General features: G+C 40.9%; 1 protein-coding gene across 2 annotated transcripts in view; it reads left to right on the top strand.

Annotated features, from left to right (window-relative positions):
• Positions 1-20,241, top strand: part of CTDSPL (CTD small phosphatase like) — a 66,327-nt gene that overhangs the window by 23,160 nt on the left and 22,926 nt on the right. For both annotated transcript variants that reach the window (XM_087712426.1, XM_087712425.1), the window contains exon 2: positions 17,251-17,405. In XM_087712426.1, coding sequence (XP_087568552.1) covers positions 17,251-17,405 — 155 coding nt within the window. The remainder of the gene's footprint in view (positions 1-17,250; positions 17,406-20,241) is intronic.

The raw sequence follows: 20,241 nt of genomic DNA, 5'->3' as shown, positions 1-20,241 counted from the left end.
AGACATTACGCTGCAGGAGTGTTACAGGCGGGAAGATAATATTTCCTTGCATTAATTATTTGTACCATTTGGAGAATGTTACAGGTAGTCCTCAATTTACAACAGTTCATTTAGTGACCGTTCAAAGTTGCAACGGCACTGAAAAAAGTGACTCATGGCATCCCCATGGTCATGTGTTCAAAATTCAGGCCCTTGGCAACTGACTCATATTTATGATGGTTGCAGTGTCCTGAGGTCCTGTGATCTGCTTTTGTGACCTTCTGACAAGCAAAAGGTCAATGGGGAAACCAGATTCACTTAACAACCTTGTTACTTAACAACTACAGCGATTCACTTAACTATGGCAAGAAAGGTCGTAAAATGGGGCAAAACTCATTTAACAACAGCTTCACTAGGTAACAAATTTTGGGCTCAATTGTGATAATCGAGGACTACTACCCATATTGAACTGTGTACGCTTCCCATAGTATATAAAAAAAGCACTATCAAAAATTATTTAAAGCTCTTTTTCCTGTCAAGGGTACATTAAATCTGTCACATTAGATTTATATTAGATGCAGTAAGCAATGTTATATGGTTATTAAGGTACCTGCATCATGTTATAAAAATATGTGCAGGTGGCTATCATTATTTCTGTGAAACGATGAATAACTAAAATATGAATAATAAACATTTCAGTCCATGGATAATTGGATATTAAGTTCCAGAATTCAGAACTCTTATATTTCTCCCTTAAAAACTTCCTTTGCCTTCCTCCCATAAACATTTTCTATGTAACAATTGCATTTGTTCCTTTGGTCTTGCAAGATCTCTCTGGGTCAGCCCAGCTACATGGTGGCTTTAAGGTGGCTTCCTTGTGCTAGAATCATGGATCTCCAACCGTGGCAACTTTAAGACTTGTGGACTTCAATTCCCAGAATTCCTCAGCCAGTAAAGAATTCTGGGAGTTGAAGTCTACAAGTCTTAAAGTTGCAGAGGTTGGAGACCCCTGTGCTAGATTGTCTTCTTCAGAGCAACTCAATGAGCTTGATGATAGATTTTGCCACTGACATACTCCTAGGTTCTCTGCTGCCACAGCTTTTTTACAATTTCAGGAGAGTCCCATCCTTTTTATTATCCAGCGATCATGTACAGGTAGTCCTCAACTTGCAACAGTTCGTTTAGTGACCATTAAAAAGTTACACTGAAAAAAGTGACATGTCCATTTTTCACGCAGCTGTTGCAGCATCCCCCATTGTCATGTGCTCAAAATTCAGATTCTTGGTAACTGACTCATATTTTTGACGATTGCAATGCCCCTTCCCCCGGGGTTACGGGATCCCCTTTTGTGACCTCCTAACAAGCAAAGCTAAGGGGTAAAGCTGTCTTACTTAACAACTGTGTTAGTAACTTAACCACTGCACAGATTCACTTAACAACTGTGGGAAGGAAAGTCGTAAAATGGAGCAAAACTCACTTAACAAATATCTCGCTTAGCAACAGAAATTTGGGGCTCAATTGTGGTTGTAAGTCTAGGACTACCTGTACTTGCGGTTGTGTCTCTACTTTGAAAATTCTGACCATGACTAATAAAGTCCTCGCGAATCCAAACATGAAGGATTAAATTCTTCGTGTGGACAGCTTAACCCTACTCAACCTAACTTTGCTCTTTAAAACAAATAAGTTTTATGCATGTAGAGAACCACATCCTTCATCTTGCACATGTGCAAAATATAGATAGTCCTTGACTTACAACAATTCATTGAGTGACCGTTCAAATTAAACAAGCTCCCTGAAAAAAAGTGATTTATGACCATTTTTCACACTTAATGACCGTTGCAGCCTCCCCATGGTGATATGATCAAAATTCACCCGCTTGTCAAACCTATTTATGACGGTTGCAGTGTCATGTGACTCTCTTTTGTCACCTGACCAAGCAGAGTGAATGGGGAAGCCAGATTAGAGGTTCGAGGTTCATTTTATTTATATGCCGCCCTATTCCCTGAGGGACTCAGTGCGGCTCACAAACCCAAAGGGAGGGTGGAGGTAAACACAAAGAAACTACAACAGAAAAGGTACAGGGGAATTTTTAAAAAAAACCAACAGTCACATGATTCGAGAGGGGAAGGGAATCAACCCCAGGTCTGCCGACACAGCCAGGTTTTAACGGCTTTTCGGAAAGCCTGGAGAGAGGTGAGGGTCCAAATCTCTGCGGGGAGCTCGTTCCAAAGGGCCGGAGCAGCCACAGAGAAGGCCCTCCCCCAGGTAGTAGCCAGATGACATTGGCCAGTAGATGGAACCCGGAGGAGGCCTAATCTGTGGGATCTAATGGGCCTTTGGGAGGTAATTGGCAGCAGGCGGTCTCTCAAGTACCCAGGTCCAATACCATAAAGGGCTTTATAAGTGACGACTAGCACCTTGAATCGTATCCGGAGACCAATCGGTAACCAGTGCAGCTCGCGGAGGATAGGTGTAACGTGGGTGTACTGAGGTGCACCCACAATCGCTCACACGGCTGCATTCTGGACGAGCTGAAGTCTCCGAATACTCTTCAAGGGCTGCCCCATGTAGAGCGCATTGCAGTAGTCCAGTCTTGAGGTCACAAGGGCATGAGTGACTGTTGCGAGTGCCTCCCAATTCAGGTAGGGACGCAATTGGTGCACCAGGCGAACCTGGGCAAATGCCCCCCTGGTCACAGCCGACAAATGATGTTCTAAGGTCAGCTGTGGGTCCAGGAGGACTCCCAAATTGCGAACCCTGTCTGAGGGGCGTAAAATTTCACCCCCCAGCCTGAGTGATGGAATGCTTAGCCAATTTTGGGGAGGGAAACACAACAGCCACTTGGTCTTGTCTGGATTGAGCGCAAGCTTGTTTACCCCCATCCAGACTCTGACAGCCTCCAGGCACTGGCACATCACTTCAACTGCTTCACTGAGTTGGCACGGGGCGGACAGATACAACTGGGTATCGTCCGTATACTGGTGGTATTTTATCCCGTGCCGCCGAATGATCTCGCCCAACGGCTTCATGTAGATGTTAAACAGGAGGGGGGACAGGACCGAACCCTGCGGACCCCCATATTTCAGGGGCCTAGGGGTCGACCTCTGTCCCCCAACCAACACCGACTGCGACCTGTCCGAGAGGTAGGAGGAGAACCACCGAAGGACGGTGCCTCCCACCCCCACCTCTCGTAACCGCCGCAGAAGGATACCATGGTTGATAGTATCGAAGGCCGCTGAGAGCTCAAAAAGCACTAGGACGGAGGCATGACTTCCGTCCCTGACTCTCCAGAGATCATTGGTCAGTGCGACCAAAGCCGTTTCCGTGCTGTAGCCAGGCCTGAATCCAGACTGAAAGGGATCCAGATAATCGGCTTCATCCAAGGACCGTCGGAGCTGAAAGGCCACCACTTTCTCAACAACCTTCCCAATGAAGGGAAGGTTGGAGACTGGACGGTAGTTATTCAAAATGGCTGGATCTAGAGATGGCTTCTTCAGGAGGCGTCTCGCCACCGCTGCCTTCAATGGCGGGGGAAAGAAGCCCTCCCAAAGGGAGGCATTCACTATCACCTGGATCCAGCCCCGCGTCACCTCCTTGCTGTTCGCAACCAGCCAGGAGGGGCACGGGTCCAGTGCACACATGGCGGCACTTATCACTCCCATGGCCTTGTCCACTTCATCAGGAGTAACAAGTTGAAAATCGATCCAGAGATGTCGCTCAAGACCTTCCCCCGGTACCTCGGCTGGCTCTGCGCAATCGGAGTCCAGGTCTGTCTGAAGCCGAGCAACTTTGTCCGCGAGGAACTGGACAAACTCCTCCGCTCTATCCTCGTAAGGGATTCGCTTAACAACCCTGCTATTAGCAAAAAGCAAAGATTCGCTTAAATCTTGTGGGTAGCAAAGTCATAAAGTGGGGGCAAAACTCGCTTATCGACATAAATATTGGACTCCATTGTGGTTGTGAGGACTCACCTGTCATAAAAGAACATGAAATACCTGAACGTCTTAATATGTATGGTACGTTCTGCTCACTCTTTTTGTTTTATTTCAATGCTGTTCAGTTCCTACAAGCTCTGAGAGGCTTCAGCAATCAGCGCAGCATAGTCTTTAAAACAGAACAAAATCTTTGAAACCTGCCAAGTGAATGTGCCACCATTTGGTCTAAAATAATATTTAACCAAATGTTCTCCTAAAGAGCTATTTTCTCAGCTGTTAGCTGAACTAAACTAATGAGAGCCCCTGTTTGAAAGACCAGATCTAGGCTGTTTCTCATGGATGTAAGAAGCCTAATGAGATAGTGGACGACTGGAACAAAGCTTATATTTGGTTGATTGAGGGAACTACAGGTAATCATGGACTTGCAACCACAACTGAGCCCCAAATTTCTGTCGCTAAGCAAGGCAGTAGTTAAGCGAGTTTTCTCCCATTTTATGACTTTCTTTGCCAACCTTTGTTAGGCAAATCACTGCAGTTGTCAAGTGAATCACGCAGCCATTAAGCAAATTGGGCTTCTCCCACTGACTTTGCTTGTCGGAAGCCAGCTGGGAAGGTTACAAATGCGTCACATGACCCCAGGACACGGCAACTGCCATCAATACATGCCAGTTGCCAATTACCTGAGTTTTGATCACATGACTGTGGGGATGCTGCAGCAGTCATACGTGTGAAAAATGATCATAAGTCACTTTTTTCAGTGCTGTTACAACTTCGAATGTTCACTGAACAAATGGTTGTAAGTTGATGTCTGCCTGTATTTAAATTTGAAGACTAAAAATACTGGTCAACTCTAATGATATAGTTTTATACCTTTTGATTCTGGCAAACAGAGGTAATTTAGCTTGGATATGAAACTCGTGCTGCAATTGTGGATCAATTAGTATTCCTGAAAATTAATGTTCACTTTCTCCAGGAAACCTTTGCAGTTAATATCTCGCTTTTATTAGCTTGACAGGACCAATAAGGTTTTGAACTCTTGGTTTACTTTTTAAGAACTAGATAAATAAAGCTATTATATTGGAATTCACAATTCTGTTTAGAATGAAAGAGTTAGGAGATGTATGGATGGATGGTGACAGATGATTATAAGTAAATGAGAGAGGGAGGGAGGGAGGGAGAGAGAGACATAGCAGTTAGACTTATTTACAGCCCCCTCTAAATGGTTTACAGAGTCAAGAATTACCCCAACAATTTGGGTCCTCATTTAGATTCATTCAGGTAGGTGGATGGATGGAGAGATTTACTCTGGTGGTAAGCCGAAGACTACTAAATGTATTCTAGGGAACTAGAATACATAGAAATTTCAACCGTTCCTTTCCTGAAAACTTTTCTTGTTCTGGTATTATTATTTTCCCTACTTTGCCTCTAAGTTGCCAAAAAAAGGTCTTTCTGAATTGAGCAAAAGGAGAGGTTAGTGGCATTTAAGATCCACTCCCCTCTCATCTGATCTGTGTATAGGGAGATCAGAAGGAACAGGGAGAGGTTGATGTGACAAGTGACTTTATTCTGCCTTTACTCCAAGGTTCTCAATATTTCATGTACAGTGTCAACCTTTTCTTTGAAGGAGGATTCAGAAAACAGACTGATCCTCTTCTGCTTATGCTAAGAGATAAAAGCAAATTGTTAATCTTTCTCTAGCTTGGTCGTTTAACATTTTTAGGCCATTAAATGTTTGCTTGGGGGGGAAAAAAGCTAGATACGTTTGGTATTAATTTACAGCTGGCCGTTCCATAGGTAGATCATTTCTCAGCCTATATTCATGATTAAAATCTTGAGCTTGATCTTTTCATAGATCAAGGATTGGATTGTATTCCCTGAATCCCCCACACACACAGAGCACAGTGGTTTGGAACAGGAGCGTAACAGGAAATACTACAGAGTCTGTACATGCATTGCATTCCTTTCCCGCCCTGAGAGAGGTCTAGCTAACAAAGCTTTTCTTTCGGAAAAAAGAGAATTCAACAGCGGATGCACCATAGAACCCAAACATCCTTTTCTGCTGAAGAAGAGAATTCAGCCTGCTCGGTTTAACAATAAAAGAAGCCAAACCATGCGGCGAGTAGATATTGACTTCATTTAGTGAGATACCCTCCTTCCCCCCCCCCCCCCACTCCCAGATACTCACTGTGAAGAGACTCCACAATGACACACTTGCTAGTAAGTAATAAGGGACATTGTGTACCCAGAGTATTTAAGAACTAAGGTGGAGAAGAATCGGACAAAATGTGCGTAATTTTCAACACTTAGCAAATTTAGAATCTCTCAGTTTTCCCATTTGCATAGGGGACTCATAATGCGATAGGATGCATTCAATTCAGGACAGTGGTTTTGCTTAATTCATGAGCATTCATGACCCATCACTTCCGTGAATATGTACTATTTTAACAGCTGTTCTTCCTGCCTCTTCGAAGTTTGGAAAGCACAGGGCACAGATTCAAATATGAAAAGTTTCTATGGAGCTATTGGGAATATTAAACATGAGATAAAAGTACTTCTTTGATTTTCTATACCATGCCAGGGTATATGATGACAGGACCTTGATGTCCACTTCCATCCTTTACCTAGAAATGTTTTTCACACATCATGAATTCTCATCCCTGAGTTAAATATTTTTCTGGAGTAAGCAAAGGGGATAGAACATAGAACTCAGAACAGACCTCAGAGGTCAACTAGTCCAACCCTCTGCTCAAGGCAGGAGAGCTTAATACCATCCCATCAAATGGTTGTCTACTGGAAAACCTCCAGTGATGGAACAGCCACAATTCCAGGAGACAAGCCATTCCATTGATTTATTTTTTCCTCACTTGTCAGGAAATGTGTCCTTAGTTCTAGGTTAGATTTCTGTTTAACAAGCTTCCATCCACTTTTTGTATCGTCTTCTGTTGCTTTGGAGAGTAAGGCGACCCCCCCCTGTTCTCTGTGACGGCCTCTAAAGTAAGGGAAGACAACTATCATATCACCTCTAATCATTCTCTTTGATAGGCTAGATATGCTCCTTAAATCATTCGTCATATGATTTAGCCTCCAGATCCCTTGTCATCTTTTTTTGCTCTTCTCTGCACACTTTCTAGGATCTCAACATTTTTTTTAATATTGCTGTGACCACAATGGACACAGTATTCCGAGCAGATCACATAAAGCAGTATTATCTTGTGATCTTGATTCTGTCCCTCTGTTAATGTAATCCAGTACTGCACTGGCCTTTTTGGCAGCTGCCACACACTGCAGTCTCATAGTTAAGTGGTGATCCATTAAGACATCTAGATCCCTCTTATAGTTACTACTGTTGAACCAGCTACCGCCTATTCCATATTTTGCCTATGGTTTTTCCAGCCTAAGTGCAAGATTTTATTTTTCTCACCACTGCATCTTGGATAGGGCCCAAGGCTCAAATCTGTCAAGATCCTTTTGAATCTTGAGTCTTATCTTCCAGAGTGTTAGCAATTTGCCCCAGTTTGGTGTCATCTGCTAATTTGATGAGTTCCATTCTATTCCTTCATTTAGATCATTTATGAAGGACTTTTGAAGAGTTCTTGGCCCAAGACAAAACTTTGGGTATCCTACTGCATGCTTCCCTCCATGTAGATGTGGCTTCATTGAGGACTACATGTTGAGTGCAGTGGTCAGCCAACTGCAAATCCACATAGTGGTGTTGCTGTCTATTCCAATTACTTCAATTTTCTTTTTTTCTCAAGGAAAGTATGACTTGGAATAGCCTTTGCCTCAATATTTCTTAATGGGGAACAGAGGTGTAACGAATTCAATAGCCTTTTATATAGCTGCTTGTCTGCTTTCGTTAGCCTTGGAAATATATTACGTAATCTGGGAGCTGACAGGGAAAAGAAACCAATAGCATGTGGAATCATATTAGGCCTACATATAAAACTTGGATGTTAAGAGGTGGAATGGATTATTTTGCTAAGGGAATTGAAGGAAATACCAATATTACACAGAGGGAAATAAGATATGGTGTTTTAGTTTTAATTAAAATGGAAGGTTTATGCCAGTATTTCCTGCACATACTTTGGGATGTCCAGTTAACTACGATCTTTTGATGAAGCAGTTTTAATATTAAATCCGAAGAAGCAGATTTAACATTGTTAAGACCTGCAGCCATTCATGTTTCATTCTTCAATTCATAAGCCAGCAGTGTCCTTAATACTCGCTTTATTCTCTAAGTGTTTAATATAAAAATATTGTGTGCTTAATTTCAAACACTGAGATCATCAAATAAATTAGCATCTCCGATTTCTCAGACTGAGCCAAACTGTCCAGTCTGTATTGAGGCATTAAACATACTTGAGCTGATTATATTTGTGGCTGTTGTGAATTAGGATGACAACATTCCATTCAAAGTCAAGAAAAGTCTTTAAAATAATTATTACAAAATAATTGCCTTAAAGTACATAGTCCAGATTCCACTCACAGCTTCCAATAGAATATTTGGCTTCCTATTTTTAAGGTAGATCCTTTCCATAAAGTTAAATATTTATAAGAGCAACATAAAATTCCAATTTATGACTATCAAAGCTAAAATATGTTTGACTGCTTGTAAACTAAGGAACAAAATACCCTTTTTATTATGTATAAATCCTAGCAATTGCTATAATCTTAATAGAATACATAAAAACTTCCAAAAGAGTCCACAGTGGTTAATATTCTATAGATAATCCTTACTTGGCGATCAGAGTTGGGAATAGCAGTTCCATTGCTAAGTGCCATAATTACTAAGTGGAAAATCATATTATTAGAATGGACTTATGACATCACTCTACATTTGGTTGTTAAGCAAATCACTGGTTGTTAAGTGAAGCATATGACCATGATTTGCAATTCAACCTATGTATTCCCCATTAACTTTCTTTGTTGCAAGCCAGGTGGGAAACATGTGAATAGAGATAATCTGGACAATTTTAAATTTGGTTCAAAGCTATTTTTTTTAACAGTCTATCATCATAAAATCTAACAATGCATCCAGGAAGCAGGGACTCCCTGTATTCATTCTGCATAGATATTGTTGAGAAAATATAAGCCCAAAATTACTTTTTAATCTAGTTAATTAAAAATATCACCTTCAATAGATAACCTTCCTGTAAATAATATAAATTCTTAAATCCTATGTAAACCTTCCTGTAAATAATGAGATCCTATTTTCCCATATAAAGTTTCCTCCATAACTTACCCACCTAAAGAAAACATTCATTTGACATTAATGTTAGAATACCTCTTAATACATAAATTAATTCTGGGACAATAATTGTAATGGTATTCATTTTACCCTGCTAATTTAATGGGATTTTGATCCATTTATGAACTGTGTTCTCTGAAACATTTAACATACACCATTCCACATATTTAGAAATATTTTTAGGAATATAAGACTGTAGATATTTAATATAATCTGTGGCATTTACAAAGCCTAATTCTTTGCACTGTACAAATGTTCCGATTTATTTGTTTATTTTAAGATTTGAATTGATTCTGCTGGTCTCTCTTTTAGTACCAAATCTGGCTTCACAAATTTCTTATCTTGTATTTTTAGCATTTTTAATTACAGGGTGCAGAACTCTGAAGTTTTCTGATCAGTAGGTGGCATTTGTTGCTGTCCTGTCTGATGTTGGTCACCACATTATTAAAAAGACATTGAGGCTCTAAAAAAGAGTGCAGAGAAGAGAAACAAAGACGATTAGGGGGCTGGAGGCTAAAACATACGAAGAACGGTTGCAGGAACTGGGTATGTCTAGTTTAATTGACATTAATAATGTCCTTTTGAGAATCTGGTAAAACCAAACTCTCCGTCCTACAACAGTCATTTCTATTTATGGCTTTTTCCAAATGTAGACTTCCAGAAAAAGAAGTCGGACTTTCCCTTCCAAAAGAAATTCCATTCTGGAGGAACATGGTAGACTTAATGACACCATGCTCAGAGTAGTACAGATAATCCTCCACTTACAACCATTTCCTTAGTGACTGAAGTTACAGTGGCACTGGAAAAAAGTAATTTCTGACCAGTTTTCACACTTACAACTGTTGCAGCATCCTTATTGTCACAGGATAAGCATTCAGGGCCTTGGCAATTGGCTCATGTTTATGAAAATTGCAGTGTCCCAGTGTCATGTGCCCATTTTTTGTGACCTAACAAGCAGGAAGCCATATTCACTTAACAACCATGTTGCTGACTTAACAACTGCTATGAGTCACTTAACAACTATGGCACGAAAGATCATAAAACTAACAATTGTTAGTTTTAATTCATAAAACTAACAATTGTCCTGATTAGCAACGGAAATTTGAGGCTCAATTGTGGTCACAGGTTGAGGACTACCTGTATCTAAGCTCAGAGTAGATCGAAAAATCCCTAGATCAGATCCTCTCTGGTTTAGACTTGACTAAACAAGTGTTGTCTCACAGGTAGTCCTCGGGTTATGACAGTAATGGAGCCTACCCATCCTGGTCGTAACTTGTGATTAATTTTACAGACCATCAACCATCTTTCTAGTGAAACCAATATTCTCAGGTATGATAGGTAGGCTATAATGCACACATTGATTGAGACAAAGCCAAAAACACTTTTGTCTTGTGGTTATGACACCAGGCTAGAAAGATAAGTGGCTAGGAGTTCAAGTCCCGCATTAGCCATAAAAGCCAGACCAGTCCCTCGCTCTCAGCCCAAACCACCTCAGAGGATGGTTGTGCGGAAAATAGGAGGAAGAGGGGGATGTTGGATACATTCACCACTTATTTATACAAATAAAGGAGGCGGTGGCTATGGCTGGACTTGTTGATCAGAAAGTTCGGCGGTTCGAATCCCTAGCACTGCGTAATGGAGTGAGCTCCCATTACTTGTCCCAGCTTCTGCCATCCTAGCAGTTCAAAAGCACGTAAAAAATGCAAGTAGAAAAATAGGAACCACCTTTGGTGGGAAGGTAACAGTGTTCCATGCACCTTTGCCATTAAGTCATGCCGGCGACATGACCACGGAGACGTCTTCGGACAGCGCTGGCTCTTCGGCTTTGAAACGGAGATGAGCAGCGCCCCCTAGAGTCAGGAACAACTCGCATATATATCAGAGGGGAACACCTTTAGCTAAAGGCTGGATGCAAATAAAAAATTACCCATTTCTGGTTGGTGCCCACCTTTCTCTCTAATTGCTTTCCTGTGCAGCAGGCTGAAGGATACTCCTTATTAGAGTCTGAACTTCTTACTCTTGGAGCCATTGTGAAATTAGCCTGAGCACTACATGAAATCAGGTGAAGCCTTACTTGTTCCCCCTGGGATTGTGTGTTGCTCACCTATGATTTAATCACACTTGTGTTTTCCTTGTCGACTTACGGGAATGCCTTAACGGTGGAACCCCACCATGTGTCCCCCCCTGGCATAGAAACTGCCTTGTCTTTTATATTTTTTTCCTCTGAATCTCCACACATCGTTTTATGACACGATACATTTGTGTAATTTAAATGAGTCTTTTCTGCTTCTCCACTCAACAATAATAGAAGAAATATTTTTAAACCATCTGCTCTAACACGGAGAAATGAAAAGTATCTAGGTCAGCTGTTTGCAAGAACCATAGCAAAAAAGAAAGGGTTTCAAACCTTGCTTGAAAACTAAATCAAGGTAGCCTTAAACCAGCTTCAGAGAGCTACCCATGGTTCAATAGACTATGGTCTAACACTAACTCAGTTTAGCTTTCGAGCAAACTTTGAAACCCTTTTTCTTGTTGATTTTGCAGAATGGCTGCTTGCCACGCAGTGGCCAATCATTGGCTTCTTTCCATGCCGTGTCTGTGGAGCTGCAAGAAGTTAGCCCTGTAGCATGACACAGTGTGAAGTCCAGCCCCAGCTCAGCAGTATAGCACAAAGTCACAGATAATCACAATCCAGTCCCAGCCACAGTCGTCCTCACAGGTCTGCAGTCCACTGATCACTGCCCCAGTTGATCTCTGCCACCATCTTGCTTCTGCTGTTGATGTGGCATGTCCACCCTGGTCCTTGCCGCGGCTGCTGAGCAAATTGGCAAAGATCAGTTAGGACAGGAAGTGTGGTGTGTGTGTCAAAATGTGTAAATGGGGGAAGAGAGATGAGGGGGGCAGATAAAGTGGACCTTTGCGGTTTGGTCATGGACAGACTACTAAGCTCCCGAATTTTGATCACATGACTGCAGGGCTGCTGCCATATCCATGAATGTTAAGTCCATTCAGCACTGCCTCTGAACAAATGGCCACAAGTCAAAGACTACCTGTAGTTAGTAATCTTTTTGTTAAGCCTTTTAGTGCAGGGGTATCCAACCTTAGTAACTTCAAGACTTGTGGACTTCTGCTTCCAGAATTCCTCAGCCAGCATGGCTAAATGGGGAATTCTGGGAGTTGAAGTCCAGGAATCTTAGTTGCCAAGATTAGACATCACTGCCTTAGTGAATGAAACCTTTGGGTGTTAGTGTCAGCCAAATCTGTCAAGACTATACCTCTCATCATTTTCCACAATAAAACTCTTATCTGCTGGTGGTGGTAACTATAATCCAGCTCATTTGAAGGAAATTATCCATATTCTCTCATTCACTATAGTGGTGCAGTCTTGAAGCTGTATTAATTGAAACGGGACAACTGAATAGTGTTTGCATTTGCAAGTTATCAAACTTCTTTTACAAAGTTACAGTTTCAAGAAAAAAACACACAATAGTTAATTGTTTCCCATGAGCCAGTTTAACAAATTTGCATCTTTTTTTTTTTTGTCTTAGAAGAAAAACTTCTTGTTGTTCCCAGCCATATTTCCACAAATAATAAGAGCAAGGAAAAGGGTGGGAAAGGTATATTAATTGTTAGATCTAGTCCATCAAGTTACTTGTCATTATTTCTATACAGTGTAATCATATTTGAGCCCCAAATATCTGTTGCTAAGTGAATTGTGCCCCATTTTACAACCTTTGCCACTTCGTTAAGTAAATCACTGCAATTGTTAAGTTAGTAATATGTGAACGTTAAGTGAATCTGGCTTCTCCATTGACTTTGCTTGCTAGAAGGTCACAAATGGTGATTACCTGACCCCAAGATATGACAAGCGTCATAACTGAACCAGTTGCCAACCATTTTGAATTTTGATCGCATGATTGTGGTGATACGGTAGATGTCGTAACTATGAAAAGTGGTCATAAGTCACTTTTTTCAGGGCCGTCCCAAGTATCCGAATTTTTATCAACCTAGAGGATGCTGCAGTGGTGATAAGCGTGAAAAACGGTCATAGGTTGTGGTGGTGCAGTGATTAGAATGCAGTATTGCAGGCTGACTCTGCCCACTGCCTGGAGTTTGATCATGACAGGCTCAAGGTTGATTCAGCCTTCCATCTTTCTGAGTTTGGTAAAATGAGGACCCAGATTGTTGAGGGTATATGCTAACTCTGTAAACCTTATAGAGTGCTATAAAGCACTATGAAGCTGTATATAAGTCTTAGTGCTATAAGTCCTCTTTTTCAGTGCTATTATAACTTCAAATGGTCACTTAATGAATAGTTGTAACTTGAGAATTCCCTGTAGTTGGCAATTTGTAGAGAAGAAGAGAATGAATTAATTTAAGTCACAATCCTAATTTAAGTACCAGTAAAGCCAACAACAATTGGTGTTTTTAGATGAAAGACAAACCCTTGGCTGACATTCTGAGAAGATCTTAAATATTTAGCTAGAGAAAAAAAATACTCAATGCTTCTGTTTAATGATAACAAAAGTCCTGACATGGAATTTAATTAGATGTTCACATGAGCGCTTCCATTTTTCTTAGGAATTATTCAGTCAAAGACTTGCCGAAATCTGTATTATTCTCATCCTATTGAAGCAAAGCGAAAAGTTCCTTATTTTACAATCACAGTTCAATAGCTTGGACTCACGATATTGTTTTACAGTCAAATCTATTCTTTTATTACATGAAGTTCTTTTCGAGCAGAACAAACTACATAAGCTCAACTTCTTTGCAAGTTTTAACTTTGAAATATTTGTAGTTAATGCCTTACTTTATTATTGGAGAAGCTGTGTTGTATAAAAGACAAAGGTGAACAAAAAGCAATTAAATTTGTCTCCAAATCTTTTGATTATCAGGCCTCTTGTCACTTACTTGCTTCTTCATTTTGAATTGAAACATGGGCTGAAACTTCTATTTTTATTTTTTATTTTCAGCCTCTTTGTGGACGTTTGCAATTGAAAAACTTCAGAAGTTTAAAATGCTTGAGTTCAGAAACAGTGGAGAGGAAAATATGCTCTACACAAGGCAATGATATTCAGTATTCTCGAATTTAAAAAACACTTTAAAATGGTGTTTTTCAGGAGCAGCATTGCTCAGTCAGGCACAAAAACCTACATCGCACAATATTCAAATTGCAGTGAAATGCCAGGTTGAGGCTAAGCAGTTTTGTAGATCTGTGAAGGAGGTTTATAACTCCCCGTTTTCATGTCTGATCCAGATTATTCATTGCTTTAATTTAAGAGAGAAAATAAAGGTCAAATTCACACAAGTGGAAGTAGGAAGCCTCCCCCCCCCCTCTACATTCGAAGTGTAAGGAAATGCAGACAGGCCTTCATTTCTGACCATCATTGTGGACCAGAACTTCAGTTACGGTAAAGCTCTATGAAGAGCTGAAGAAGCTTCCTGAGTGAGAAGCAAAACGTCTTCAAAGAAAAATCGGAAAGTCCAGTTGCCTTTTGAAAAAGCACCTTTGGGTTCAGATAAGCAATGCAGTTGGTGGTGGTGGTGGTGGTTTTTCTGCAGCAGGGGTTAAATGAACCATGCCATCATTAAGCAAATTTGGGTTATGCTGTTGACTCTGCTAGTAGGAGGATCCTTGGGAAGGTTGTAAATGGTGATCACAGGACCCCGCAAACGGCATAAATACACGCGGGTCGCCTAGATTTTGATCACATAACTGCAGGAATGCTGCAATGTTCGTAAGACTGGTTATACGTAATGTTTTTTTAGCACCATCGTAACTTCAAAGAATCACTAAACAAATGGTCCTAAGTCAAGGACTAGTATTGCAAAATGGTTTGCAAAACAATGGACTTCCTTCCAGTCCTGCGGGATGCTCCTTTACAAGCTCTGAATTGGGAAGTCAGCTGTAATGCTGCAGATGGGAGATGGTAGTTGAATTCAAAATGTGGTCACATCAATCAGAATAGAGCTGGAAAGGACCTTGGAGGTCTTCTAGTCCAACCCTCTTCTCAAGTAGGAGATCCTATACCATTTTAGACATGTGGCTGCCCAGTCTTTTTTTTTAAAAAAAAAACCCTCCAATGATGAAGCACCAACAACTTCTGAAGGCAAACTGTTTGGCTGGTTAATTGTTCCCACTGTTAAGAAGTTTCTCCTTCGTTCCAGGTTGTTTCTCTCCTTAATTAGTTTCCATCCATTGTTTCTTGTATGGCCTTCAGGTGCTTTGGATAATCAGTTGATTCCCTCTCCTTTGTGGCCATCCCTCAAATATTGGAAGACTGCTGTCCTGTAACTCCTAGTCTTTCTTTTCTCTAGAATGGCCCTACCAGTGGTGGGCTGCAGGCGGTACGCCCTGGTACAGGTGTACCGGAGCATTCCTGGAGCACCGGGTAATGTTCTGGTACGGCGTCCCAGAGGGCCCACCCGCCTGCCCACGCTCCTTACCATGTTTTAAAGCTGCCGGTGCTTCCGGGCACTCGCATGCCGCATACAGCGCCTGTGTGATGCTCCATTGAGCAGCTGGAGCATCGCCGAAGCATCATTTGACACTACAACACATGCTTGCATGCAGGTGGGTGACTCCGGGGCCTTTCCAACCGTACCGGTTGGAACGGAATCCGGAACCCACCACTGGGCCCTACCCAGTTCCTGCAAACATTCTTCATATGTTTTAGTTTCTAGGCCTTTAATCATCGTAGTTGCTATTCTTTGCATTTTTTTTCCAAAGTCTCCACATCTTTTTCGTAATGTAGTGACCAAAACGATGCAATATTCCAAGTGTGGTCTTACTAAGGCTTTATAAAACAGTACTAATACTTAACGTGATTTTTATTCTATGCCTCTGTTTATACAACCAAGGACTGTATTAGCATCTTTGGCTGTTCCCACACACTGCTGGCTCATATTTAAGTGGTCTCCCAGTGGCAGTGGAAATGCCTCCTTCACGTTTTTCAAATTCCATTACAGAAGTCATTTTCCATAGGAAACGGGCAGAGAATGCACAGTGTTTGAAGAAACTCGAGTCATAATGCTCTCTTTCTGGATCACAGACTAATTACAACTATTATTTAGATTCTTACTGCAATGAATTAGGCTTTTCCCCCCATTGTCCTGAAAAGACCTTTTGATCACACATTTCTGACAAACCTTAAAATGTGTTTGCTAGCAAATTTGTTTTTGTTTTTCTTTTTAACAGCTACCTTTCATGTTTATACTAGTACTTTCTCAAAGGCCCTGTCCAAATGGATCTAAATAAAACATTGTTATATTGTTTGCTGTAGGAGCAGATGGTTCTTATTTCTGTGGACACACAGCCTGATGAATCCTTTATACCTTAGCGTAAAATATGGATGTGATGTGTGCAGTTGTTTGCTGCAATAAACACAATATGGCTTAACAAATTCCATTACATGCAATACTATTTCATTCTCTGGCATACCGTTTCATTCAAACACTGCATGTTCCCCGGAAATATTCAACATCATAAGATGGAATTAATTTACTTGCTTACAAATAGAGACATCAAATTTACAGAAGACCTGTGTTCAGATTAAAACCCAGGTAAGTCCTCCATTTATGACTGCAATGGGACCTACTTATTATGGTCGTAAGTCATGATAGTCGTAATACGGGTCATCCACATGACCAGATTTTGTTACCTTCTTTTGCAGGGGTTGTTAAGTGAATACCAGGGTCATTAGGAGAATCCAAGAGAAGTAAATGCTGGTTTTAGACAAAAATATAAATCACGATCACATGACCTTAAGACTGCAAACGGCCATAAACATGGGCCAGTTGTTAAGCACCCAAAATGTGGTCATGTGACTGGGGGGGAGGGGTTGAAACCATATTGGAACTTTGAAATTGGATCATAAGTACTTTTGGGGGTGTCCATTAGAACTTTGAACGGTCGCTAAGCAATCAGTCATAAATCGAGGACTACTTGTATAATAATTTGCTAGAAATAATAGAGGTTTTTTAAAAAGTCAGTGCTATAACAGAGTTATCTATTTGTTCTGTGTGAAACAACAGGCATTTTTTTTTAAAAAAAGTCCATTTAGAACGTAATATTTCATTTCTTTACAGTGTCCCAATGTAATCTCAGTTTGAAAAAGCAGAGAAGCAGAAGCATCTTTAGCACTTTTTTCTGCTGCTTTCGTGACTACAATGTTGAGCCTCCATCTCCTAACAGCACCACTGTCCTTCCTCCGTTGGTGGAAGAAAATGGCGGGCTTCAAAAGGTAAGTTTTTTTTAATAGGGTGAGTTTTTTGGGGGGGAAGTTGGAGCCTCATATGAGTAAATCCGCAATTATAAATTGCCACCTAGTTCATAACAGATAAGGCACCGAACCCTTATTGAGAATCATTAAAAACAAGACTAGTTCCTTTCTTCTTGATGGCCTTAAATAATTAAATCTGAAAAATGGTCAAAGCCTCGTTTAAAGAGTTGGTATAGTGTATCCTTTTCTGAAAACACTTTCCATGGATCTAGTTATGTAAGACAGCATGCCATCCCAAACCTTTTGTTTATTGTTGATTAGTGCTGATAATCTGGTGTTGCCCGGGTATTTATTTATTTATAGGGGGAAGACCAAACATAATTTCTAATGTTGGATTTTCCCCCTTACCAGAGGGAGCCCCCTTGTGGAGTACTGTGAAGCCATTACCATGGCAACTCCACAACGCTGTACAGTAGAAGCCATTTTATGGCAGTATGGTAGAATTCATTTTAAGGCACAATAGACTGTATCTTAACAGAACACCCCCCCCCCCGAGGGGTGTTAGGGCTGTCTTACCCCCGCAGACCTTTCACAGTATTTTTCTCCAGAGAGTAAGTCATCTGTATACCAAGTGTGGTTGAAATTGCTCGCGGCGTTTCAGAGTTATGCTGGAACATACCACACACACACACACACAGCCATTTTAACCATATATAAAGACAAGATGGTGGAACTTCAATGACAATTCTCTGGAGGATGCAGAAGACACTTTTTCAGTTGTTTTAAGCTTGGCATAGAATGAAAATGCCACTGGTCACTCTTTTGGATGACCTTTGCCAGGTTCTGAATGAAATTGTAAGCCCTTCAATGGTGCCACTTCCTCTCCTATTGGTGTTTGATCCCATCGTGGTATCTCTCTCAATTCTGGATATGCATTTTTTAAGTGGTTCCACCACTTGGGTTGTACCACGGGTGGTGGTAGGTAGAAGATCAGCCCTATGAATGCCCCTTTGTATGGTCCATTGTTCCATCATTCCTACTTTTGCAATACTTCCATGAAACCTCGGGGAGAAATCATCTGCTCATCTGGTTTTCTGGCTATTCCAGTTGTGACTCTGGTTACGACAGCAATTTCTCTGATTGGATTGACAGCAATACCATATTTGCCATAAATGTCATTGCTAGGGCTTGTATAGGGCATAGCTATTTGTCTATGGAGAGTCTCAGTCATCCAGGTCACAGTTGTCCCAAAGGTGCTTTTTCAAGAGGCAACTGGGCTTTCTTTGTCTTTCCTTGAAGATGTTTTGCTTCTCATCCAAGAAGCTTCTTCAGTTCTGATCAAATGGTGGAGGATGAAATTGACCACAACAACTCTCAGAAAGAGTAACTAGAAAACTTCAAGGAGTACAAATCCTTTCATCCTCTACCATTCAGTCAGAACTGAATAAGCTTCTTGGGTGAGAAGTGAAATGTCCTCCAGGAAAAAACAAAGGAAGTCTGGTTGCTTTTTGAAAAAAGCACCTTTGGGTAGGCTATCTATGACCCTATCTGCAGCAGGAAGTCCTAACTCATTCCTTCCTCGCTGCTAGGTTAGACTACTGTAGCACAGGGGCTGTTCTTGAAAACTATGTAGAAATTTGCACTTGGTGCAAAGCACAGCTTTCCACATACTAATGGGTAAGAGCTGTTCCAGTTTTATTACACTTGTATTGTGGGTGCTGTATTAACTTCCAGTAGATTTCCATGTATAATTTAAAGTGCTGGGTTTAACCTTTACGTGACCCGTCAAAACCGCGGAGGACAAAATCGCGCTCGACGAAAGCGCGCATTTGACGTCATCACAGCGCGATGAAAAAAATTAAAAATTGAAATAAAATTAAAATTAAAGCAAGCCGATTCACATAAAGGTAAGGGTTAGGTTTAGGGTTAGGGTTAGGTTAGGTTAAGGGTTAGGGTTAGGTTTAGAGCGTTAGGGTTACGTTTAGCGTTAGGTTAAGGGTTAGCGTTAGGTTTAGCATTAGGTTAAGGGTTACGTTTAGGGTTAGGTTTAGGGTTAGGGTTAGGGTTAGGTTTGGGGGGATTAGGGTAAGGTTTTCGCTTTATTTTTACATTTTTCGATCACAGCGCGATGTTTTCGTCGCGCTGTGATGACGTCAAATGCGCGCTTTCGTCGAGCGCGATTTTGTCCTCCGCGGTTTTGTGGTGGAACCAACCTTTAAGGCCCTAAGTACCTTCTAGGTACCTTCTGGATTGCTTTCTCCCAAGTAGAACTGACCCTTATCTCAGATGAAGATATTTAGTGTTTCCCATTGAAAATAACAATGACCCTCCCAAAATGACCCATATCTCTCTCACGTACCTCATCTTGTGGGGACAACATACCTCCAGTAACCTAGTTACTACTTCTGATAGTCTTTTTTCAGAAGGTGGCTAAGAGACTCTCTCCGAAGGACTTCAGGTTACACTATAATTTGCTGCCATGTATATTAAAGTCATTATTTTATTATCCTGCTGAGATTGGTTGCTTTATTAATTTTAAGTGGAAATTTGTTTTATTGCATTCTTGGTTTTATTTCTATTGTAAGGTAGATTGATTCAATGGTACGTAAAGATAATCACTACATTTTTAACCTATCTGTATCTGGCTATTAAAATAAGCAGTCATCATTTCACTTTGAAATATGTAATTGGTTCTCCCTGAATTCAATAATATATTGTTGTATTAATGTATTAAATCATGCAAGTAAAATCTATTGATTTGAAATATGAGGATTGGCTGCAGTGAATGTTCTCTTAAGTATGAACTATAACTGGATATTTAAGTCCTATTTAAGTTACTCTGTGATAAGATGGGCGG

Source organism: Thamnophis sirtalis, unplaced genomic scaffold, assembly GCF_051295495.1.
Source record: "Thamnophis sirtalis isolate CommonGarterSnake01/CBP01778 unplaced genomic scaffold, rThaSir2_p1.2 scaffold_4, whole genome shotgun sequence".
Taxonomy (NCBI): Eukaryota; Metazoa; Chordata; class Lepidosauria; order Squamata; family Natricidae; genus Thamnophis; species Thamnophis sirtalis.
The sequence above is the reverse complement of the archived record's forward strand: the minus strand, read 5'-3'. Positions and strand labels throughout refer to the sequence as shown.